Source organism: Python bivittatus, unplaced genomic scaffold, assembly GCF_059951505.1.
Source record: "Python bivittatus isolate LINGU-HERP-01145 unplaced genomic scaffold, Pbiv_v1 ctg000320_np1212, whole genome shotgun sequence".
Lineage (NCBI taxonomy): Eukaryota > Metazoa > Chordata > Lepidosauria > Squamata > Pythonidae > Python > Python bivittatus.
The window spans coordinates 13,745,175-13,767,130 of NW_028277052.1; the positions used below are offsets into that span (position 1 = coordinate 13,745,175).

The window sequence follows — 21,956 nt, forward strand, 5'->3', positions numbered from 1 at the left end:
TTACTATCAACAAATCACATCCACCTCAAAGGGAATTATATGAAATCTTTTTTCTGATACTCATATTCCAAACCACTGCATTCTTCAAGGATTTCCCTTTGATATTGGTTAAGTTGTACTTTTTAGAACAGATTTCTAAATTTGTCGTGAGAAAGGTCAATACTATTTTAGATTTTAGAGGGTCACAGCGCCACAGATTTCGATAACCTCTTTTATTGGGACTGTCGTGACTTAATGTGCATCTTTTTGTATAATCTTCATTGGAATGATACAGCTTTGTTGGTACATCCTGATTATCAAGTACTTGATATTTCTCATTTGAAGACCTAACAGGATAAATTATTATTAGAACTGATTGTTGCCCAATTTAGATAACAACCCTGCCACAGGGGATCCAATTAATAATTGTTTTTGTTACAGAATATGGATTTTTTGATTAAGTACCAGCATGAAATAGAAGGCCAAAACTATAAAGTGATGACTCAGCTTCTTTCCAATGATTTTGTTGGCATGTCCTTCAAAGAAGTTTGCCGGTAAGTTCTTCACTATCTTGACTCCCTTATCCCAATTCCTTAATTTTCCACTTTAAATTCCACTTTCTTTGCCACTTAAACTTTTCCAGATTTTCACCCCCTGGACAAGTTACTATTCAGACATGTTAATTCTGGACCAAAAGTCCCTCCACCATCCCAATCATCAGAATAAAGTTATTGCTGCACATAGGGACTTGTTTAGTATATTTAGATCCCACAATTTATTCACTGTGAGATTTTGGATTGCATATTTTGGATTCCCAGAACTAAACCAATTCTAGCCCTGCTAAGCTTGATAATTATACCAAGTTTCTGAGATCTGAACATTCATTGGCATGTTAAAGTCATATTTCTTCAAGCCTTATGAGTGTCAATCTTTGGACTTTACGATGTGCGCCATAAGACATAGAAACAAGTCCTCAAAGGAAGATCAGTTGGTTCTACTTTCAGGAACTTTCTAGCCAGAAGACACACCTCTCCATTGCACCCAGATATTCTGCTTCAGGCTCATCCTATATCTTGCCAACCATGGAGACAAAACAATGCAATAGGAGCTCTTTAAAGTTCCTCCGGATAGGATGGAGTTGATCACCATACAGATTCTAGCCTTCTATATATGGTTTCAGAGTATGACAGAGATAACGTACTGATTCTAATAGAGGAGAAACTTAGCCAATAGGACACACATGGAACTATCCAAGGTCCTGTTTTTACAATTCTATGCCTTGCCGGAAACGTGGTCACTGAGGATCCTGGTTGGATGGTTCCCACCATGCTTGAAGAAGCCAGAAAACAAGACCACATCAAAGTTAAAGACTGCTTATTTTTTAATAATGGGGAAATATTCCCAACCTTACCTCTTTGTTTTTTGTTTTTTTCTTGTGTGTGTTTGTGTGCCCCCCCCCTTTTTTTAACCTGAACGTATCTCCTTGTGTTTAAGATTGTGCTTTCTGAAGCTGGATCTCATACTTCTTGCTATTGAGTTTCGATCTGGCAATCAAGGAAACAGGTGATGCTTGAACCTCTCTGTGTATCAGGTTAATAACTCCACCCATTCTTTTGTCTGAATGTGTTTGTGGCCACACTATGTTGCCTAGAATCTGTTGATAATAGTCCAAGCTTGCTTAACTCATTTTTGTTTGCTGCCTGTAGGGACTTTGGAATATATAGCTGAATGGAAAGTATTTCATAGAGCAAAGGTGGTGGCCCTAAAATCTTAGTTCTGGGGTCAAATTTGTGAAAACCTAATCCATCATATCTCTTGGGACTCTGCGATATGCCAGGTTATGGGCTTGGTATATGGTATATGCTACAGACAGTCCTCTACTTACGAATTTTCAAGTTACAAACTTTTGCCAGTATGAACAAACCTGTCCACAACTCCAGCCTATAAGGTCCTGGAAGGCGGGGGAATGTGGGAAAGGGTTAGTTTATGGCATGCCACATGCATATGCTTGACAGCACCATTGCACATTGGGAGGTATGCTTTTTACTTGGTTGGACTTATGAACAAAATGGACTTATGAACAGCCTCTTGGAACGTAACCCGTTTGTAAGTAGAGGACTGTCTGTATATGGTATATGGTAGCAGAAGGAAAAAAATAAGTACTGCTGAAATAGGCTTTATTCCAGGGCTATAAAGCTATTTCAGAGACTCTGGAGATTATCTGGGACCCAAATGGTTTTCAGAAACCAATGAGACCTATGCTGGTGTTTTCTCTACCTCCCCACTGGAATATTATAAAGGGCTGTTAAGGACAGCCTTATTGGGACATATAATGAACAGGGAAAGCAAGTAAATATTCACATTCACTATAAAAATGCAAACCACTATTTAAGGGGGAAAACGCTTCAATATGATAAATGTTTTCTGAATTTTAATATTTTGAATATAGCAAATTAATTGTACTGTTTAAAAATAAATAAGATTGTGTCCAAATAAATTCATGCCTAGGATAGATGTGATGAAATCAATGGATTTAGGACATGTTGACTAGCCCATCCTATTGACTTCAGTTGATAGATCACATCTGATTCTTGCACTAATCTACCCACATGCCCTATACATATTTTTGATTAAGAACTAAATTACCAAGTTTGGAATGTTAAGGATATGTGAATCATGCCAAATCAAAATTGATTTGAAAGCAATCTGACTCATTTAGATCCTTCAACTATAATTTCTCAGTAATTTAAATCTGGAAAGTTAATTTAAGAAAAAGTCTTTCTGTGTATGCACACAAGGCCCTTGAATTGGACTGATTTGAAGGCAACTGATGCCATCCAAATCAAGATTCAGAGAACGGATTTAATCAAATTTTATTGAAAATGAATTTCAAATTGAATTTTCATACAGCTCTAGTAATTTAGTTTGAAAAGACAGAGGCCATGAAGTCAACTGATTGTAATTGGCACTCTGAATACATTTTTATTCTTTTAGACCCAATGGAATGTTGAAAAGAAATTATGTAAAGTAGGTTGGGACTTCGCTGTTCCATCAGCATCATGATTCCCCCAAATCTGAACATAAACCAAATTTATTGGTGGTTGAGAAAAATGGGCAGGATCAATCCAGGAGCTATGGAGAGAATAAAATCTCACAAAGAGTCAGTTGAACAACAGCACACAATGCTGCCAACACCATCTTTTTTTATTGTAAGTTATCCAGAGTCACATTCTGTGAGATGAGTGGCTATATAAATATAAATATATTAATTGATTGATTGATTGATTCCTCCTTCCTGTCCTGATCATGTGTCCCAGAGGAGAGCTATGCTTAAGGGGTTGGAAAGAATGGCAGAAATCATGCTCTGCATATTTTCCCTTCCATGTTAATTCAGCTTTACTTTCTTTTGCATGAATTAGAAGTATGATATTCTGTAGGTAGTAAATTAAGAGAAAAGTGGCAATACTGACCCATATCATTAATATACTATTTAACAATAGCATCCTGATCAACCCATCTTCCATAATTAAAATGCATCACAACACAATGGGCTTTTTCATTGCTGCATCTGTCCAGGAACTCAGAAGGTAATCTCCTTTAATTATTTCCATTCAACTGGGGGCATATCGAAAAGTGGTTTATTACCACTGAACATGAAGAAATGAAATAAAGCTATCTTGTCTGTTTTCTCAGCTGCTCTGCCTAATCTATTTTTTTGTTCCACTTTTATTCTCCAGAGCTTATTATTATTGTACACAATGCCACAGTGGGATTACCAATCCAGAGCTCATTGTGAAGTGTCATTGCAAAGGGAAAAGTGTGAAAAAACCAGTCCTAGATTCTGGTAATTTAATTTTCATTTCAGTAGCTTTAATGTATTGACAGATAATTGCTAGTTCCATGATGCATAAGTCTTCTGCATTTCTTGTTACTATTCCCATGCTATGTTATGAAAAATAAATCATTTCTGATCTTTTTTAAGAAGAAGAAAATGTGGGTGAAATTCTCATGGATGGGTCACTTACTTAGTTACAAAATAGCTGATAAATATATGTGAATGTCATCTCACCCTTTGTGCATTCATATCTCCGGTTGCCTGCATGCTCCCTGATTTTGATGACTCAACTGCACCCCAAGAGAACATCATGAGGAAACTGCTCCCATAGGATTTGTTTTGGATCAGAAGCTATAGTCAGCCAGGATGCTGTTAAGAGAGATGGAGAGATGTGTGTAATTCTAAACAAAGAATATTAACATCATCTGTCTCATCACAACAATAAAGAACACTCAAGAAGTCTAGCGAAATATTCCAAAGCATCCTGAGAATGAGAGGAGGAGGAGGTGGTTGTCTTTGTGGAGGAAAAAATAAATATTTGTTCATTTAGACAGGTTTGTACAGTTCTTGCCTTCATGATGAGCTGAGTTCTAGTCCCACCTTAGGCACAAAGCCAGCTGGGTGATCTTGGGCCAGTCCCTCTCTCTCAGCCCTAGGAAGGAGGTAAGGGCAAGTCACTTCCAAAACCTTGCCGAGAAAACTGCAGGGACTTGTCCAGGCGGTTGCCAAGAGTCAACACTAACTCGAAAGCACCAAAAAAAAGAAAAAGAAAGAAAGAAAGAAAGAAAGAAAGAAAGAAAGAAAGAAAGAAAGAAAGAAAGAAAGAAAGAAAGAAAGAAAGAAAGAAAGCCTTCATGATAAATGGGTCAGATTATTTAGATAACTTTCTTACCATCATCTTTCAAGACAACATTCATTACTGAGGGGACAAATTCTGGAAATGACTCTAACCAAGCATGGCAAAAATAATTCACCACTGTCATGCAGAGACATTCTTGTATTTCAAAGTTTTGCAAGATAGATTGCATTTACAGAGGCACAGACAACACTCTTGCTAAGTAATAAGGTATCAGTTAATAATGGTTTGTTGCATTTTGAAGGGGGTTCTAACTCATTTGAGACTATACCACAGGTATGTAAAGACTTCTATCTACACTGCCCAGTAATTGTTGGAAAATAGTCCTGAAGGCAGAGTGTGCTTCCGTCAGTGTTAGTCAAGCATGCAGTTGCTGACTGGCTAATTCTCTGGAACAGGCTGCAAAGGTCAGAAAGAGTAGCTAGCCAGTCAGCAATCATACACCTATAGGGAATTGATGGAAGTCTCCTGATATTTCATGATAATTTCTTTCTTGGTGATTCTTGGGGGAAAAAAAGAAAGAATTATCTTCTCCCTGTCACTCAGCCCTAAATGGAAGTGACATTACTGAAGCACTTCAGTTGGCCAGTTGTGTCTTACCATTCTCAGACACACAAGCTCAGGTTGAGCTGTTCTACCAGGAATAGCCATCTTCCATATGGTTTGAAGCTCTAAGCAAAGCCAACTTCCCCTGCAATTCAGTACTAGTTAAGCTCTTTTCTAAGAGTTTTTCCAGTAGTAATGTATGGCTGTGAGAGCTGGACCATAAAGATGGCTGAGCGCTGAAGAATTGATGCCTTTGAACTGTGGTGCTGGAGAAGACTCTTAAGAGTCCCCTGGACTGCTAGTCAATCTTAAAGGAAATCAACCCTGACTGCTCATAGGAAGGATTGATAATGAAGCTCAAGCTCAGATACTTTGGTCACCTAATGCAAAGAGAGGACTCTCTGGAAAAGACCCTGATGCTGGGAAAGATTGAAGGCAATAGGAGAAGAGGAAGGCAGAGGATGAGATGGTTAGATAGCATCACGGAAGCAATGAGCATGAAACTGAGCAAACTCAGGGAGGCAGAGAAGGACAGGAAGGCCTGGCACGATAGGGTTCATGGGGTCACGAAGAGTTGGACATGACTTAACGACTGAACAACAACAAGCTCTTTTAGCCATGCTTTTCTTCAAGTGTTTTTTTATAAATAACAATTTATCTCTTAACTGAACAGCAGATGGCAGGCAAGTCTCACTGGTAACTTAGCTATTTCATTTCCTTTGCAAATTGCACAGAATTGCAATAAGAGAAGCTGAGGTTTTGGAACATGTATACCTGTAGGCTTTTTTAAACATCCATTCATGATAAATACTACAGCAATACTTTTCGGAAGTATAGGGCAATTTCTCGAGAATTCACAAGAGAAGTTTGTAATCAACGGCACTGTATGACAGAAACTTCCTACAACTCAGTGTGTTTTCTTATTTATACATGGAACTCAGCAGAAGAATCTGATACTATAGGATACATCAGACATTATATGACAGATTATATTAAAGGTAAAAGGTAAAATTTCTGTGAGTGGATCTTAACTCCTGGTGCCTTCATAAACAAACTCAGGTAATTTCTTGGCAACACTGCAGACGTAGTTTGCTACTGCTTTTTTTCTTGGACAGATTTGGACTTTCCAGACTAGTCAGCAGCCTTGATATGTTCCTTATGGTCTCCCATCCAAGTAGTAACCAGGCCTGAAACCTCTTAGCTTCTGAGCCTAGAGAAGGCCAGTCAGATCCTGCCAGTTCATGACATGTGTTACATTTTTAATTTTAAAATTAAAATTGTACAGGCTTCCCCCCTCCCCATACCCTACCCTAATGGCTTATTTCAGGTGTGGGCAACCTATTATCCACCTGGTATTTCAGATATCAATCTCATCAGTCCTCGATAGCACGTCTAGCACCAAAGGCTCATTAGAGTTGTACTCCAACATCCATTTGCGATGTAGAGTTGCAAATTCGCTGTGGCCATTTGGAAAGTAAGTGGCATGGTTGATTTGTAACAACTCTATGTAACAGTCTTCACTTTTTTACCTGCTCTATCAGATCTAAACAGATATGATTATATACAGTAATCAGCTGTGATATTATTATTGTATTGAACGAAATATTGGGATTATAACCTCAGCCATAGAAATGAAAGGAATTGCTTTATACTAAATCTAGTATAGGAGCCACCTAGCTTGGTGCTATCTATGCAGATAGGCATTGGCTCTTCAAGAGCTGGAGTCTTCTCCATCTCCAGGTGGTGAACTAAAAGCTGAACTAGTGGCTTTTTCTATGCAAAATATGTACTGTACCACTTAGCTAAGGATGCAGTTTTCTTTCACTCAGTTTATCTCTTCCTCATCATTATTATAAACAGTTGCTGCTTCTCTATCACTTACTTTTTATTTCTTTCTGCCATGAAGAAGGCAACAGAGGAATGAGACAGTGACAGCTATCGCTCACTAGCAGCAATATCCATTTACTTTATCAATTTGCAAAGCAAAGATTATTGCTTATTTTTCTTGGTCATCTTCCATTCTCCACTTCTCCACCTGGTATTCTTAATCCTATTTATACAAGGGATTCCCTCATGATGTAGCTATCCTAATCCTTCTTCAGTTGGTTTCTCATCATCAGCCACTTCAAACAGCAGCTTCAGTTGTCTTTCCTCACAATCCCTTCTTGGCAAAGAAGGAGAACTTAACTCTTTAGGACAATTAGCCATTACACAGGTAGATAATCAGGGAGGAGTGGTGATTATGAGAAGGAAAAGCCTTTCAATGGCTTCTTGTCATTGGCTGTATTGATAAATATTCCAGACTTGGGTGGACTAATAGATTGAACAACAGCATTTGATTTGATAATTTACCAAATTAGCATTACTTGAGGAACTTCTCCATGTTCTTGCTATGAGGAGGTAGCCAAAATAGCTTGAGCAGAATAGAGGCTGTTGACCTGATACAAGGAAAAGAAGGAATTCCCTCTTGATAATTTTCATTTCAGGGAAGAAAACAATCATACATAGTGATATGAGCAGTTCAGATGAACAGATAGCACATTCACGGTCCCTTGGGATCCTCTCCTTCCTGGATTTTTACTCAAGCAGTAGCAGGTAAGAGAGTTAGACTGAGTCCTCTTTATGTTACAAATCCATTTCCTGATCTCGATTCCCATATAATTTGGGAATAAAACAGGAGAAATATGATTTTGCTTCTCTTCATGTCTTAAAAGTTGTTTGGGTACTTGCTTTTGATGGTAAAAGAGGGCTAGAGTTGGCTGGTAGTACTAGTAATGGAAATTAATTTGAAAATAGCAGAGTGCTATGCCATGTTTCAAGGAGCATTCCAAATCAAACTGCATTCAAGCCTAACTGATAAGAAGCTTCTTACCCCCTTCCTCCCAGCTCCTCCTCCCTCAGTGGTTTATTTTGTGGGAGTAACTGTCTTAAAACAGAAATTTCCATGCATAGAAACAATGAGGGTACAGATTGAGTTTTGGAACAACCAAATTCATCTTCTGCCATAACTGTACCTTTGTCTACTAATTGGATGTGTGATATATAGCACACACAGCCATGAGAAAGAAAGGATTAGAAGCATGGTATTAGGGGAAATGCAATATTTGTGCAGTTTGGAGCCATGATGAACATTTTTAAGCTGTTGTGGGCTTCAAAGGATAAAGCAATGATTTAAAATGGGTAAAGTTGGCCTCCTCCTCCTCCTCTTTCTTCCCTCCTCCCCCTTCTCCTTCTGTTACCTATTCTTAAAAAGAGAACTCTGTTATAAGCCTCTTTCAGGATTTATACTGCAGTTTCCATATGTTCCTAACTCAAAATTGTGGGAAACTGCACCAATTTTCAACAATTGTATTGCTGACATTCAGCCATAATAACCAGAGAGTGCTATGGGAGCCACACAAACGGGCTGGGGACTACAGTTTGCTCACTCCTGTTTTAGCATCATTTGAAATCCCGCCCCCCTCCAAGCTGCCATTTGACCAAAGGGGAGAAATATGCAGGTTCTCTATAGCTATTTGTTGACAATCAGTTTTGTCTGTGGGACACATTCAGTTAGAAACTTACCCTAATGTATATGGATAAACTTATCCATGCTATTGCATTGTGCCGATTTGACCAAAAGGGGAATCATTAAGTTTATAATGCCCCCTCCCTCTTCTGCCCATAACATAATGTGAAGCAAAAAAGAAGGGAAAAAAACCCTTTCTCAACCTGCTGAAATATCATTATTAAAATGTGCATGAAAAGTCAATTATGCCAGAGGGAGGTATTTAAGAGAAGCGAGTTTCCATACTGTGGGATTACACCTTGGGGATTACAAAGACTGCTGAATTCTTTGCAGCTGTTTAACTTAAAAGTGGAGCAGACTTGCACAAGTCAGATGTTCTATAGCCCTCACAAGATGAGAACAAATATGGTGGGAAATCATTGCTCCTTTGGCCATTGGAAGCTAACCCTTGCCATCAAATGAGGCAGCTCTACAGCAAAGGAGATATCTCCAGGGTTGGGGAACTGTCCCACCAGTATTTACTAGAGATGCCATTAATGATCTGGAACCTTACAGGATTTTAAACTCTGCACAAATGTTGGTTCTATGCTAATTTGTAGAAGATGAGAGAGAGAGAGAGAGAGAGAGAGAGAGAGTGAGAGAGATACCAGGTTTCTAGTCTTTATGAGGCCAAAAACATTGATAAATATATGAGCAACACTGGAATAAGAGAAATAAGTGTAAGAAGTCCAAGTGTAATCAGATGGGATTCATATTACACTTGGACTTCTTACACTGAGGTTGCAGTCTTATAGGTATTTACCTGGAAATGCCACTGAATGGAATGGAACTTCTCAGTAAACACCCATAAGATTCATCATCTCCTCCTCTCTCTTCCTTCTCTTATTCTCCTTGTTTTCTCTTTTTTCCCTAAAGTTCACTGTATTCTAAATCAGCCATTCCTGAGGTTTTCTTTTATGTGGGCTTCTGCACCATCACTGAAAGCTTTTGAAGAGCACCATTTAAGTCAGCATTTGCCTGCATTGTGCCTGAAGGTACTATGGTGTACTTGTCCCTGTTTGTCTTGCAGATGCCAACATTATTATTTTTAATTAAAATGTTCAAAATCTCACAAATTTTATAAGATTTTTGTGCCCCTGCCAAAAATCTTGCAAAACTGTGAAAAGGATGTAGAATGTTCTCGTTTTCTCTCGCTCGCTCGCTTTCTCTCTCTCTCTCTCACACACACACACTTCCTCTTTCTCTTCCTCCTCATACAACAGGGTGATAAAGAAGGATTTGACAAGAGTTTTTGAAATTAGACTAGATCTACCATTGTACCATACTTAGCCTTTGTTTTCCAGAATCACCATGAGAAAACCCAAGAACTGTCTGGGAGACAGAAACGCTACCTGCACAATGATAACATGAGCTTCACATATTTCACTAGAATGTGGCTTGTTTTCAACCATAGTTTGTTCAACAAGCCATAGTGGCCTGGTTCTTACATAACCAAGAGCTGTAATTCTTGTTTTGTTTTATAAGGGTGGGTATTTTCCCCCTAAATTTAGTTAATCTCCTTTTGGTGAAGCCATTAAGCTTTGAGGTTTATTTTGGTCACATTTTCACCTTAAACATTGGAATTGTCATTTCATACACAAAAAAATAAAATGGGTGCAGAAATACATGCTGTTTTTCTCTTTCTAGAGTTCTAAAATCTCCTCATCCAACTTTCACCAATATCAAATTAAATTAAAATGAGTTAGATGAAAGAGAAAAGCTATTTTTTCCTTGGTTTTTTTTTTTTTGGTTTGGTTTTAAAGAACACCACCCAAACTTGTGTTCCTTCTTAATTGAAACTTATCTAACATCTGGATAATTGCTTCTAAGTACCTGTTGATTGCCAAACTGTAGCCAAGGTGTGTCAGACTTTCATAAATCTCCAGCTCTTAAGATCTTGTTCTTTGATGCTATTCATCACATCCAGGTCCAAAGGCAAGTGGGGTGGGGTGTGTGGGTGGGAGTAGAACTGAGCGCTCTGCCTTCACTTAATCCAGCAGAATGCATTGCGCTCTTTATGAACGGGAAGGGAGGCTGTGCAGGAGTCTACAAAAAGGTCACTGATATTTTTGGAGTGATAAATCACAAAAGAGAAGGAAGATTTGCATTTTGGCTGTATAACATTCAGGGATGGATTAGAGAGAGAAGGGGAAGAATTCTTTGAAGTAATATTTCTCTGCTGACTTGTTTTATTAGCTCACTTTTAACATGTTACATTATTGCTTATAGAATTTCATTTACTTGGATTGGCAGTTTGATAAATATGTCTATTGGCAATGATTTGGATTGCTCTGGGCATTAATATTATTAAAACCTGTCACAGGGAAATGTCTGAAAGATGACTTACTGTAAAGATTACAGCACAAAATAAATCACACAGTGGTATTTGTTACCGTTTATGGCCTCTTGGAGCCGAGTCAATCCCTTTTTATGTTGCATTATTTTTCAAGTTTTTATAGCTTTACATTATATATCGCTGTCAGAAATGAACAGATGGGGTGTCAAACATGAGCTTTCTGAATAATTCCCACCCTTGGGTTATTTGTGTGAAGGACAAGTGTAAAACTCTGTTCTCCAGAAAAGGAAGACAGGCAGGGTTAGTTAATGTGTTGTGACATTAAAGAAAGCCCCCCCCCACACACACACACACGTACAGACACTTTTTTTTGTCAGTTTACACAAGGTGGCTTTAACTTCTGACCTCACCTGGTTTTTATCTCACAATGGGGCTTGGGGAAATTCTAGTGCCTGTATTCCTGTGGTGGAAAACCCATGCAAGATGAATAGACTAGAAGGAAGGTAGCCTTTGGAATGTCAGAAATATTCTTTGTGGACTGTTTCTCCCCAGATGAGTCAGGAAAATGTGTCTCCCACATCATGAAGGCCTTTCACAGGACAATTCCATAAGAGTGAAGACATGATTGTTTCCTTTCATGAATGCCTGTAGGAATGTGATTACGTGTGCCTTTTCTTCAACCATTTGTGGGTTTGGGGCTACTTTACCGAGAAATGGATCTGTGAGGGAAAGGAAATTACTTTGATTTTATAAGCAAAAAAGCAAATTAGTAGTGGTCACAAATCTTATTATTTGTGCTGTACCTTGAACCTTGTGAAATTGACATGTGAAGTATGAAGTCAATCCTTCTCTCAGTGCTGCATGATGTTTACAGCATGTGGTAATATAGAATTGATTCAGTGCCTGCCCAAAATGGGACTATAGAATCCACTTCCACTTTGATTCTCTTTAGACCACTGAATCATTTTCCCATCTTTTAAAATGTAGCAACATGAAAAGCCTTCACATTTCTTTCTGGGCTATATCCTGAAACAGGATAGGCAAACCAGAAGCCACATATGGTCTCCAAATTGCTGTTTTGGAACCTCAAGAGCTCCCACTAAGGATGCCTTTGAAATTCAGGCCTATAATTTATCCCTTCTCACCCCTATGGGTAGTATGTGTTTTCCTCAGTCTTGGGTCCTCTACCAGAGGCCTGGGAGTTTGAGGGTTCTGCACAGTATCTGAGCCGTTTCCAGCACTGCACTCTTCTGGACAGAGATCTCTGATGTTGTTCCTGGGATCTGTTGGAGCCATTCCCATCTCCCAGCTTAGGAGTCACAGCCCCGAGTGCTCCTACCGCCACTGGGACCACTTTGGTCTTTACTTTCAACATCCTGTCTAGTTCCTCCTTCAGGCCCTGGTACTTCTCCAGCTTCTTACACTCCTTCTTCCTGATGTTGCTGTCACTTGGCACTGCTACCTCTATCACCACTGCTGCCTTCTGGTCCTTGTCTACTACCACAGTGTCTGGTTGATTGGCCAGTACCTGCTTGTCTGTTTGGATCTGGAAGTCCCACAGGATCTTAGCCCTGTTATTCTCCATGACCTTCTGTGGAATCTCCCATCTGAACTTGGGGGGGTCTAGCCCATACATTGTGCAGATATTCCTGTACACAATGCTGGCTACTTGGTTGTGCCGTTCAGTGTATGCTGCTCCTGCCTGCGTCTTACACCCTGCCGCTATGAGTTGGACTGTCTCAGGCCTCTCTGCACAGTCTGCCCCTTGGGTCTTTTCTAGTGTGGTAGACCCCTCCTTCTATGAATCTGGTTCTTAGTGCCTGTTCTTGTGCTCCTATGACAATGCCTCAGTGCTGCCTTTTAGTCCAGCCTTTTCCAGCCACTGGTAGGATTTCACAGTGTCAGCCACCTCAGCTATCTCTCGATGGTACATCCCATGAAGGACCTTGTCTTGCCATGGCACTTTCTCTGCTTGAACGTCCTCCCAGGTTTGCTGCTGCCTCAGGCATTCTCTCAGCAGCTCTTCTTTGGGTGCCATCTTACTGGTGTACTCCTGGATGCTCTGGGCTTCATCCAGGACAGTGGCTTTGACACTCATTAAGTCCAACACCCAGAGACTGTCCTATATATATATATATAGGCAAAACATGGCTGAAGAGCAGAAATACAATGTATATCCATAAATATAACATATAGAACATTGTTTTGTTTTATTTTCTTCCTGTTTTTCCATCAGAGGATTTTCTTGCACCGTATCCCCATGTACTATGATTTTCTGCAGAGAAAAAAATGAATCCTCCCCTTGGCCACAAAAGAAAAAAGAAAGTCACTCATCTTTGTCTTAGCATACAATGATTTTAGGAAATATAACAGGAGAGAGGAAAAATAGATATCTGTGTCGTGATACATGTGAGGTTCACATGACTTATCTATCAACCACTCTTCCCTAAATCTGTGGCACAGCAAAACCCATATATCCAAGTAGAATTTCCTTGTACACCACTCTGGGGAAAAGCTGATTATCTGAATTTACTCAGTCTAATCCAGATGCATATAGATGTTAGCTAATTATTAGTTCTGCCCAGTTAGCTTGTGCAAACCTGCCTATTTATAATATGGTCAGTTCCTGATTCTGTGTTGAGGATGTGGAAAATGACAGAACCCTCTGGCAATGCTCACTTTATATTTTAATAACCCAGAGTAATTCTAACAATTACACACATATCATAAATCACATCATAATGGCCCTTATTGAATTACTGATTGGGGACTCAAGTTTAAACAGATTGAAAGAGGATTAAGAAGGAAATTGAGGCTCTAAGGAACACAGGCTGGGGCTTAGGTGGAAAAAACAAGATTTCTGTCCCTTTGTAGAAAAATTCTTGAATGTTTTAGCAAGCATAGGTTCTGTTCCATGCATTAACTTTGTGGTAGGCCAGCTGATCATAGCCGCCTTTGTTTTATTTCTCAGTCAGTCAGTTTATTACAGTCTTAGACCAGTACAAGCCATGTGTCCATGAGTGTTCTGTGACTACTTATAAATCTATCTTAAAAGACAGTAAATATAATTTAAGATAAATTAAAATACATCTATAAAACAACCTGACTAGAATCGGTGAGTGCAAAAGGAGCAATCTATGTCTAGATAATAAGGTAGTATCTAAAATTATATAAAATGGGATAACATCTAAAATTACAGAAATGTGATGGTATATCACATTTATGTAAAGTGTGATAATATGTAAAATTATGAAAAAATTGTATTATTTAAAATTATATAAAATAACATCTGTATAGCAGGAACCTGGTCCACCAAGGTCTGGCGGATCTTACACATGCCTTCTTTATTCCCTTATTATGGAAATTCCCTTTATGTTTAGTACCCAAATGACGAAAGTGCTACCTCCCCCATAAAAGACACTTTGGAGTAATGCTATACAGAATTGAGGTCCTGCACACTTATAAACTTATGCGCACGTTCTTGTAAAGTTTTGTATAAAATCAGCAAGTATTAGGGAAAGAGGCATTCCAAAATAGATAGTAGTATCATTTCTTCTTAAAAAGGAACTCAAGGCAATTATGCAAATTGGCTTATTGTAAAAAGATGCATCAACCTTAATATGACAACTCATTTTTCCTGGTCAAGCTTTTTCTGCACCAACCTTTTAATGACTTTCTATGATATTGGGTGGAAGTTATAATATCCGAATTTTTATGGCACTAATATACATTAGATATTCATTGATCCACAACTTCTATAGGTAACCCACCCTATCATCCATTTTCCTCTGACCTTTGCAGTGTGTTTTGTGTAAGGCAATATGCTGGGGTATTATTCATTTATAGGATGGGGTATCAAGCAAAGTAGAATTCTGTTTCTAATCCCAGATGATGCATCCTCTGCTTCCCCAACCCCAGCCATCACTATTAAGCATAATTAAAATCAGTTAAATACATATGCATGAGCAGCTGCTCATATATAAGGAATCCATACAATGAGGATCTATGCAAACTTTATTTTAGCATATGAAAGTCATACATGCAAGTAAACATGTGGATCAGGTGTATATGTGTGTATTGAAAAAAGTATTAATTACCTAAGTTCCAGTATATCTGTTGGTGTATGGATCCCTGGTTCTTCTGGTATACTTTGCATCAGTTATTAAAGCTAAGTTCAGGTATTTATTTACACTGTGGAGGGGTTGAAAGTGGCTAGATGATAAGGCCCTGTCTGCTGGCTGTATCTCTTATACCTGACACCTCCTATATGGAACAAAGAGAATTAAAGGAGAGCTGGGGAGTTTCTTGATGGTCTGGACCAGTATTTCTCAACCTCAGTGACTTTTAACTTCAACTCCCAGAATTGAATTCTGGGAGCTGAAGTTTACACATCTTAAAATTGCCAAGGTTGAGAAACACTGGTCTAGACACATGCTTGAATTGCCAAGAGCTACAGTGGACAGAGTGATGATGTAAGTAATCTCAGCCATGATTATCTGAGTTATTTTCCCCTTGGGATTTGGGGAAAGATTTCAGTTTTTTCCTCCCCTTTGTTTTATAAATTAGGTCCAATGTATTTTAATGTTTAAACTTTATATTGTGTATGTTTCCACCTCAAAATGTCAGAAAACCGTTTAACAATTTTTAGCCGAAAGGGGTCAGAGGTGATTTCACAAGCATTCAAAGTGTCACTTGTAGTCCTGTGGCCTTAGCTTGCCCACCCCTAATCTAAAGAAAAGTGAGCTTTGATGTATATGAAAAATAGCTTTTGGAATGATCCATGACCACACAATTATATAAGTTGAAGTGTGTATGAATACATGTCCCTTTCAAATTTCCCAGATGGGGAAAGCAAAGGATGGGGAGAATGGGTTAGAATATGAGGAATCAGAGAATGGGGACTAACATGCACAATCTCATCCTCTCCCCAGTTTCATGTCCTCTCATTTTCATTGAAATGCTTGAATGAGGCTTTTGAAACTCGTATATTGTTAAAAGTAGGCATGTGTAGAATTGGAGGGTGGAAAGACCTGATTCCAGCCAGCCACAACTCTTGTCCCCAACAAATTATCAGAAAAGAACCATGTGATAGTTAATAAAAATGAGACACCGATCAGTCTCAGAACTTTCCCATGTGGGCATTCATAGGATTTCTTAATCAAGAAAAAATAGAAAGCTTTCTTGCCCTATCCAGATTCCCACCAAACTATAGACAAGCAGTACCCATAATTAAATTAACTTACTAATTAACCGTGTCTATTCAAGCTGATTAGCAGTGGCCAAATACAATGAAGAGTTGTCAGGAATGTCTCATAGCTGACAATGTTGTCAGTGGTGATTACCAGTTGTCACAATCTCCCTTTCTGCTTTGTAAAGGGCATTGAATTTTGTTGTTGTTGATGGTGATATTGTTTTCCTCCTCTGGAGCCTTCAGTTGAAGCTCTCAATGCACCTACTTTATCATACATTTTCAGGGGAGAATCCTACACACTTGACTTCAGTTGGGCAATAAATAGTAGTACATAAAAAAGCAGATGCCAAGTTAGACGGTAAGTGTGCTTTGAGTTTTCATCCCAGGAAATGGGTTAGAATCCACTTGATTGGCTTTTGCCTGCTACAAAGGCTGATCTAAAATGTTTAGAAACAGCAGTGCTTCCAGACCATATAAGCTATGGAAGGCTGGAGATTTTTTTGGGGGGGGGGAGGGGAGAGAAAGAGAGATGGTTGCACTACTAGTTTTCTCATGTCATTTATTTTTGTCCCTCCCTCTAAATGAGGACAAATGTGAGGTCTAGCCCAAAGGCTGGGGAAAATCTGAAATCACCATAGTAAATTTGGGTTAGAATTTGACATGTATCTGTGTACCCACAGTTACAAAGAATAATTATTTTTGTTGGGAATGCATGTTGGAGTCACTGTGTTGGGTGGTGACACCAGAAGTAGAGAAGCTGTGGCATTTCATTTCTTGTTGGATTTTAGTTCCAATCAGCCCTGATCAGCAAGTCCGGGATGATGAGAGCTGTGGCTTCACAATGTCCAGGGACTACAGGGATGTTGTTAAACATCCTAAACATCCTCTTTTCTCTGAGCAATAAATGTTAGAATAATGTTACAGTACTTTATTTGTGGATCATCCTTCTTTTTAGAATAAGAGATTACTACAGATTTATGGTCTGCCCTCTAGAAGATGTTCTGATCAGTAATATTCTGGTTTCACGTTTCATGTTATTGTACCACGTCTTTTCCAGTTCCTTAAACCTGCCTTCTCTTTTAAAAGTCTGTTTGTTTTCCTCATTCTTGAAGTGCTATAAAATATCTTGAGTTAGAATTTGTTTTAGGCTAGGTTTTTGGGGCTTAGTCTATCGCTAATCTGCAACTGAAAGTTGTATGAGGAGGATGTCATCTTATTTCTGCTATTATGTATCTCTGCATCCCTCAGAAAGATGTCCTAATTCTACTGTTTGAAGAAGTCCAAGGAAAGGAGTTTTAGTTGAAATGAGGGTAACCCAGGGGATTGCATTGTTAAAGAGAGGACACTTACAGGAAGCTCTTGATACTTAAGTTCATTCGATAGATTAATTATTGCTGAAATATTGCTCCTTATTTGATTATTGGATTTACCTGTGTGCAAGGGCTTTTTGCTGATTAGCAGTTGAAATGCTATAAATCTTTTTTTTTTTTTTTAAGAAAATCACAAACCGAAGCTCTGCATGTGTCTTAATTTATAAAATTTCAGTTGACAGCAAGCAAAACCCTTCATTATTATAAATCGAGTGGTATTAATTCAGGGTAATGAAGAGTGGGGATGGAGGAAGAGGTGACAGTTTCCCATAAACATAGCATTAAAGTGACATGGGAATACTTTACAGCCTTTGTTAAAGAAGTATTTATGCATTTCATGCCAAGGCTTGCTAGTATGGTGAAATGAAAACCAATATGACATAGCAGTTAAATGAGTTAGGGAGACCCAAATTCAAAGCTCTCTTCAGCTGTGAAGGTCCTTAGTACTGTCATTTTTCTCATTTTAACCTTCCTGGTGGATTCTTTGCACAGATAAATTACAAAGGGCCTCAAAGTGGGGAGGGAATCACATTAAAAGCCAGTATTGTGCATACAATGGGTTTTCTATAGGATAGATGCAAACAGTTCACAGCTTGCTTACAACAAGCAACTTTAGGTCACTCTCTATAGTCTGGATAGGCCTGAAAAAATCTGACCTCTTTTGCCAGCTTCACCTGGAGGGTGGGACAAAGATCCAGCATTACTGCTGATTACTACTCTTGATCACATTCTCTCTTCAACAATCCTGTTGTACAGGAGAGTTTTAACTTACCCCACAGAAATCCCACCTCAAAGTACTTCAGGTTCCTCCCAGCTATTGAAGAGACCTTCAGTAGGCTGAAAAGAGTCAGGCTGGGATCTCTTCTTGCTGGAATGAAGTAGGTTGTACCATTTTCTACCTCAATAGTGAGAATCTGCTTGAAAGTGGGGCAAATAGCAGTTCTCAGTGGCAAAAGGGTTGGTCATTCCTGCTATAAAAATTCGAATAGACCTAATTAAAGTAGGATGGGGAGACAGAGCAATATTTGATCTTTTTTTTTTTTTAAGCTATCTACTAATTTTTGTAGAAGAATTTAACCCTGCATTCTTCCCTCTTGAGCTCTTGAGATGGGATCCAACTTTCATTCTAAATAAGTATATCAAATAGGTTCATCCACTGGGTTTGAAGAGCTGGTCATCCATTCTCAGCTTAGACCCTAGAAAACAGACAATATCAGCCTAGCAAAATAAATTGTCTGATCTGTAATGTGCTTAGTATCCAAGGTACATTAACCCTAACAAAGCAGCCCTGTGACATCTCCTAGAACATCTTAGCTATTGCTACTTATCTGTAAATAATAATAAAAAGGGAACAGAATCCTCTACTTATCTTGCCTTTGTCCTTTAGGCAATCATGGAGACTGCGTTGGGAAAAAGAGAGGGGAAAATGTTGATAGTAGTCAAGAAAAGGTGGGACCTTTCAAAGATGGCATATTTTAGAAAGACACCATTGCTGATTGATAGAAGGCCCTTTTCCAAATTTCAAGTCTGAAAGCTAGATTTTACAGTGGATCTCAACCTTTAGCTTGCTCAGCAGGTTTGAGCAAAATTGTGGCCAGAGTTGTGAAACTTCCTTGGAAGACTGGATCCTTGTCTTGATATGTCTGTTTTGCTCTCCTTCCCATTTCATATTCCCCAAAATCTCCCATCACAGAAGCAATTCTATTCATTAGAATTGTTCATTGACCTTCCTAGGGCAGTAGGTTCTTGACAAGCTCATATTGCTTGTGGAAAATATGGCAGATGGGAAGAGTAGTTAAGGCACCTAGAGATAGATGAGCACCCCCCCCCCAGTTCACTTTCACAATGATATCTGAAGAAAGATGCCTTTATGATGAAGTGTGTTTCAAGCAGCCTTGCCTTTTTATTTCTTAACCCAGGGCTCTGACAGGTGTTCCCTCCAGGGCATAGATGCTTCCTATAACATTTGAGTGAAGGGAGATATCATCTGTGACAGCTTGTGTACATAGATCATGGTTTTATGATGATGGAAAAGAGTGCACTGATTGATTTGCTGAGCTGGGCTGAGTTAAAAAGAGCTTGTAACAAGATAGCTTCCCTCTTGCCAAAACACAATTTAATCAACAGCTGACCAATCCATCATCTGGGCAGAAAGGAGGAGGTTGCAAATGCTGGGGAGGTGCCATATGACTAATGGACAAAAATGTCTATTCTTGGCATAAGTGTACTGAGATACACAGACTAATTTCTTCCCCCACATTATCTACTAATACCAGCTATTCCCTTTAAAGAAGCCTGCACTGAATGGCAAAGAATATGGCCCTAGACTATTTTCCTTCCTGCTGCTTAGACTTGAATCCTGACACTCTTTTTGACACTTATTTACTAGAGGCTGGGATATTATTTGGTGAGAAGGGAGCTGTCACTCATTTCTGGCTTACTAAAATATCAGCCATCTGTGGCAGGTGTAACTTGTGCTGATTTTGTGATGCACGTGTATTTATAAATCCTGGAAATCATCTTTGGCAATAAGGTATTCTGTAGATGTTCATGCACTGCCCTAGAAATGAAATTTGATGGAAGTAAGAAGGGATGTAAAAGAATTCTGCCAAGGATCTTGTTGGGTGGGAATTACGGATTTGCTTTGTTTTCCCCCCTTTTAGCCGACCTATCGCAAGACTGAAGCTAGCAATTAGAAAGTCTGAAGAGATTTATAGTTCCTCAAAAAAAAACCTGATTCACTTTTTGAAAGTGTACAGGATGGCAAGGGAAATGTGCTTTTTTCTTTCTTTTAATTGGAAAAGTCCCAACAATCTCATAGCAGCACAGAGCTTTTCCGGACACGGCTTCCTGGAAAATGTATAGGACCATATCATAATCAGTCGTATCGCAACCTAGCCATTTACTTAGAGATGATCATTTAATTTGGCAAGGATTCTTCTCATTGATCAACTAAGTTGCCTGACATGAATCTTTCATTTTCCTTCAAAGAAAAACCCATTGTGGAGAGATGGTTTTCGGTCTGTACTTGCTTGATAGCTTTTGATTACATACCCTCATTGCCAATGATGTCCTCAGTCTTACCTAAGACAGTCACCTTCTCAAGTCATATGCACAATATGAGAAATGAATGCTATGTACTCTGACACCATGTGTTATTGTCTTTATTGCCCAGAAATAATAAAGAAAGGCTACAAATGACACCACGTCAAAAAGAAAGAAATGTTTTATAATGAATCTAAAGATTGTTGTGATTTTCTATTGGTTTGGGGTTTTGTCCTGTTTTCCAAAGAACATAATATAAATGTTAAATAACATCATTTCCAGCTGGGTAAAATGTATTAATCCATGCATTATATTTGATCCTTTTTAAAATGTAATCTTGGCACTGTCCATTCAACAGTAAACTAAGACATATTGTTATATTAAGGTATACTGGAGAAGCACAGAAATTGTCTTGACTAGACAATCTCATTCAACAAGTTGATTCATAAATGATACCTAAGAATCTCACTCTCCTTTTTCTATCTTCTGACTATGTTCTGTTTTCTTCTGTCTGTATGCCGTCCTTCCTCTGTGGTTTTCTTCATGTCCAGTTCTACACTGTAAGCCTGCTTTGGTAAAGAAAGTTTGAACTTCTGTTATTTTTAACAGCAAAGGACCTAGATGGCCCCATGCTAGTCATCACATGACAATCTATCATTTTGTCCACCTAGACATGCAGAAGAAGAAGAAGAAGAAGGAGCCAGTCATATCTCACTGGATGCTACAGGGATGTTTCACTGGTGTGAAGCTGTGACTTTTGAAAAGGCCCTCTTGGTAGGTGCAATAAATAGATGAAAAGCTAGATTTATTGAGGGCATTAGTTTACTTTTTTTTTTTTTTTTTTAAAACAGCAGGGTAACGTTAACCAACCTATTTCTACATTATGCCATTTTTGCTTGTATTTGCTTATTAGTTTCTTCTGTGCCATTTCCATATTATTTTTAACTACATTTTAAAAAATGAGCTATTTATTGTAAACCTCCCCAGTTTCATTTGTTCTGCCTCCTTCAAGAAGAAAATGAAGAGTTCTGAAGTTGTGTTAGTACTTGTAGCAGGTAGATGAACACAGCTGCTTACAAATCCTATCTTCTACATTCAATGTATTTTGCATAAATATCAGAACTTAGAAGCAATGTGGTGCCATCTCTATCATTAGACAGAAGCCTGCAGCTTGTAAGATAGTCTGCTGTCTACAGGTGCAGTTACACATTCACCAGTGTTGAAGTAAGATCATTCTAGATAGTTTATGCCAGAGTGGGCACCAACTTTTCTTTTGCAACAGATAGCAAAA

At 38.7% G+C, this 21,956-nt stretch overlaps 1 protein-coding gene across 1 annotated transcript in view; it reads left to right on the top strand.

Annotated features, from left to right (window-relative positions):
* Positions 1–21,956, top strand: part of KCNU1 (potassium calcium-activated channel subfamily U member 1) — a 68,247-nt gene that overhangs the window by 24,934 nt on the left and 21,357 nt on the right. Inside the window, exons 15-20 of the mRNA XM_088138795.1 lie at positions 421–533; positions 1,474–1,542; positions 3,480–3,566; positions 3,717–3,823; positions 7,703–7,811; positions 21,337–21,439. Coding sequence (XP_087994921.1) covers positions 421–533; positions 1,474–1,542; positions 3,480–3,566; positions 3,717–3,823; positions 7,703–7,811; positions 21,337–21,439 — 588 coding nt within the window. The remainder of the gene's footprint in view (positions 1–420; positions 534–1,473; positions 1,543–3,479; positions 3,567–3,716; positions 3,824–7,702; positions 7,812–21,336; positions 21,440–21,956) is intronic.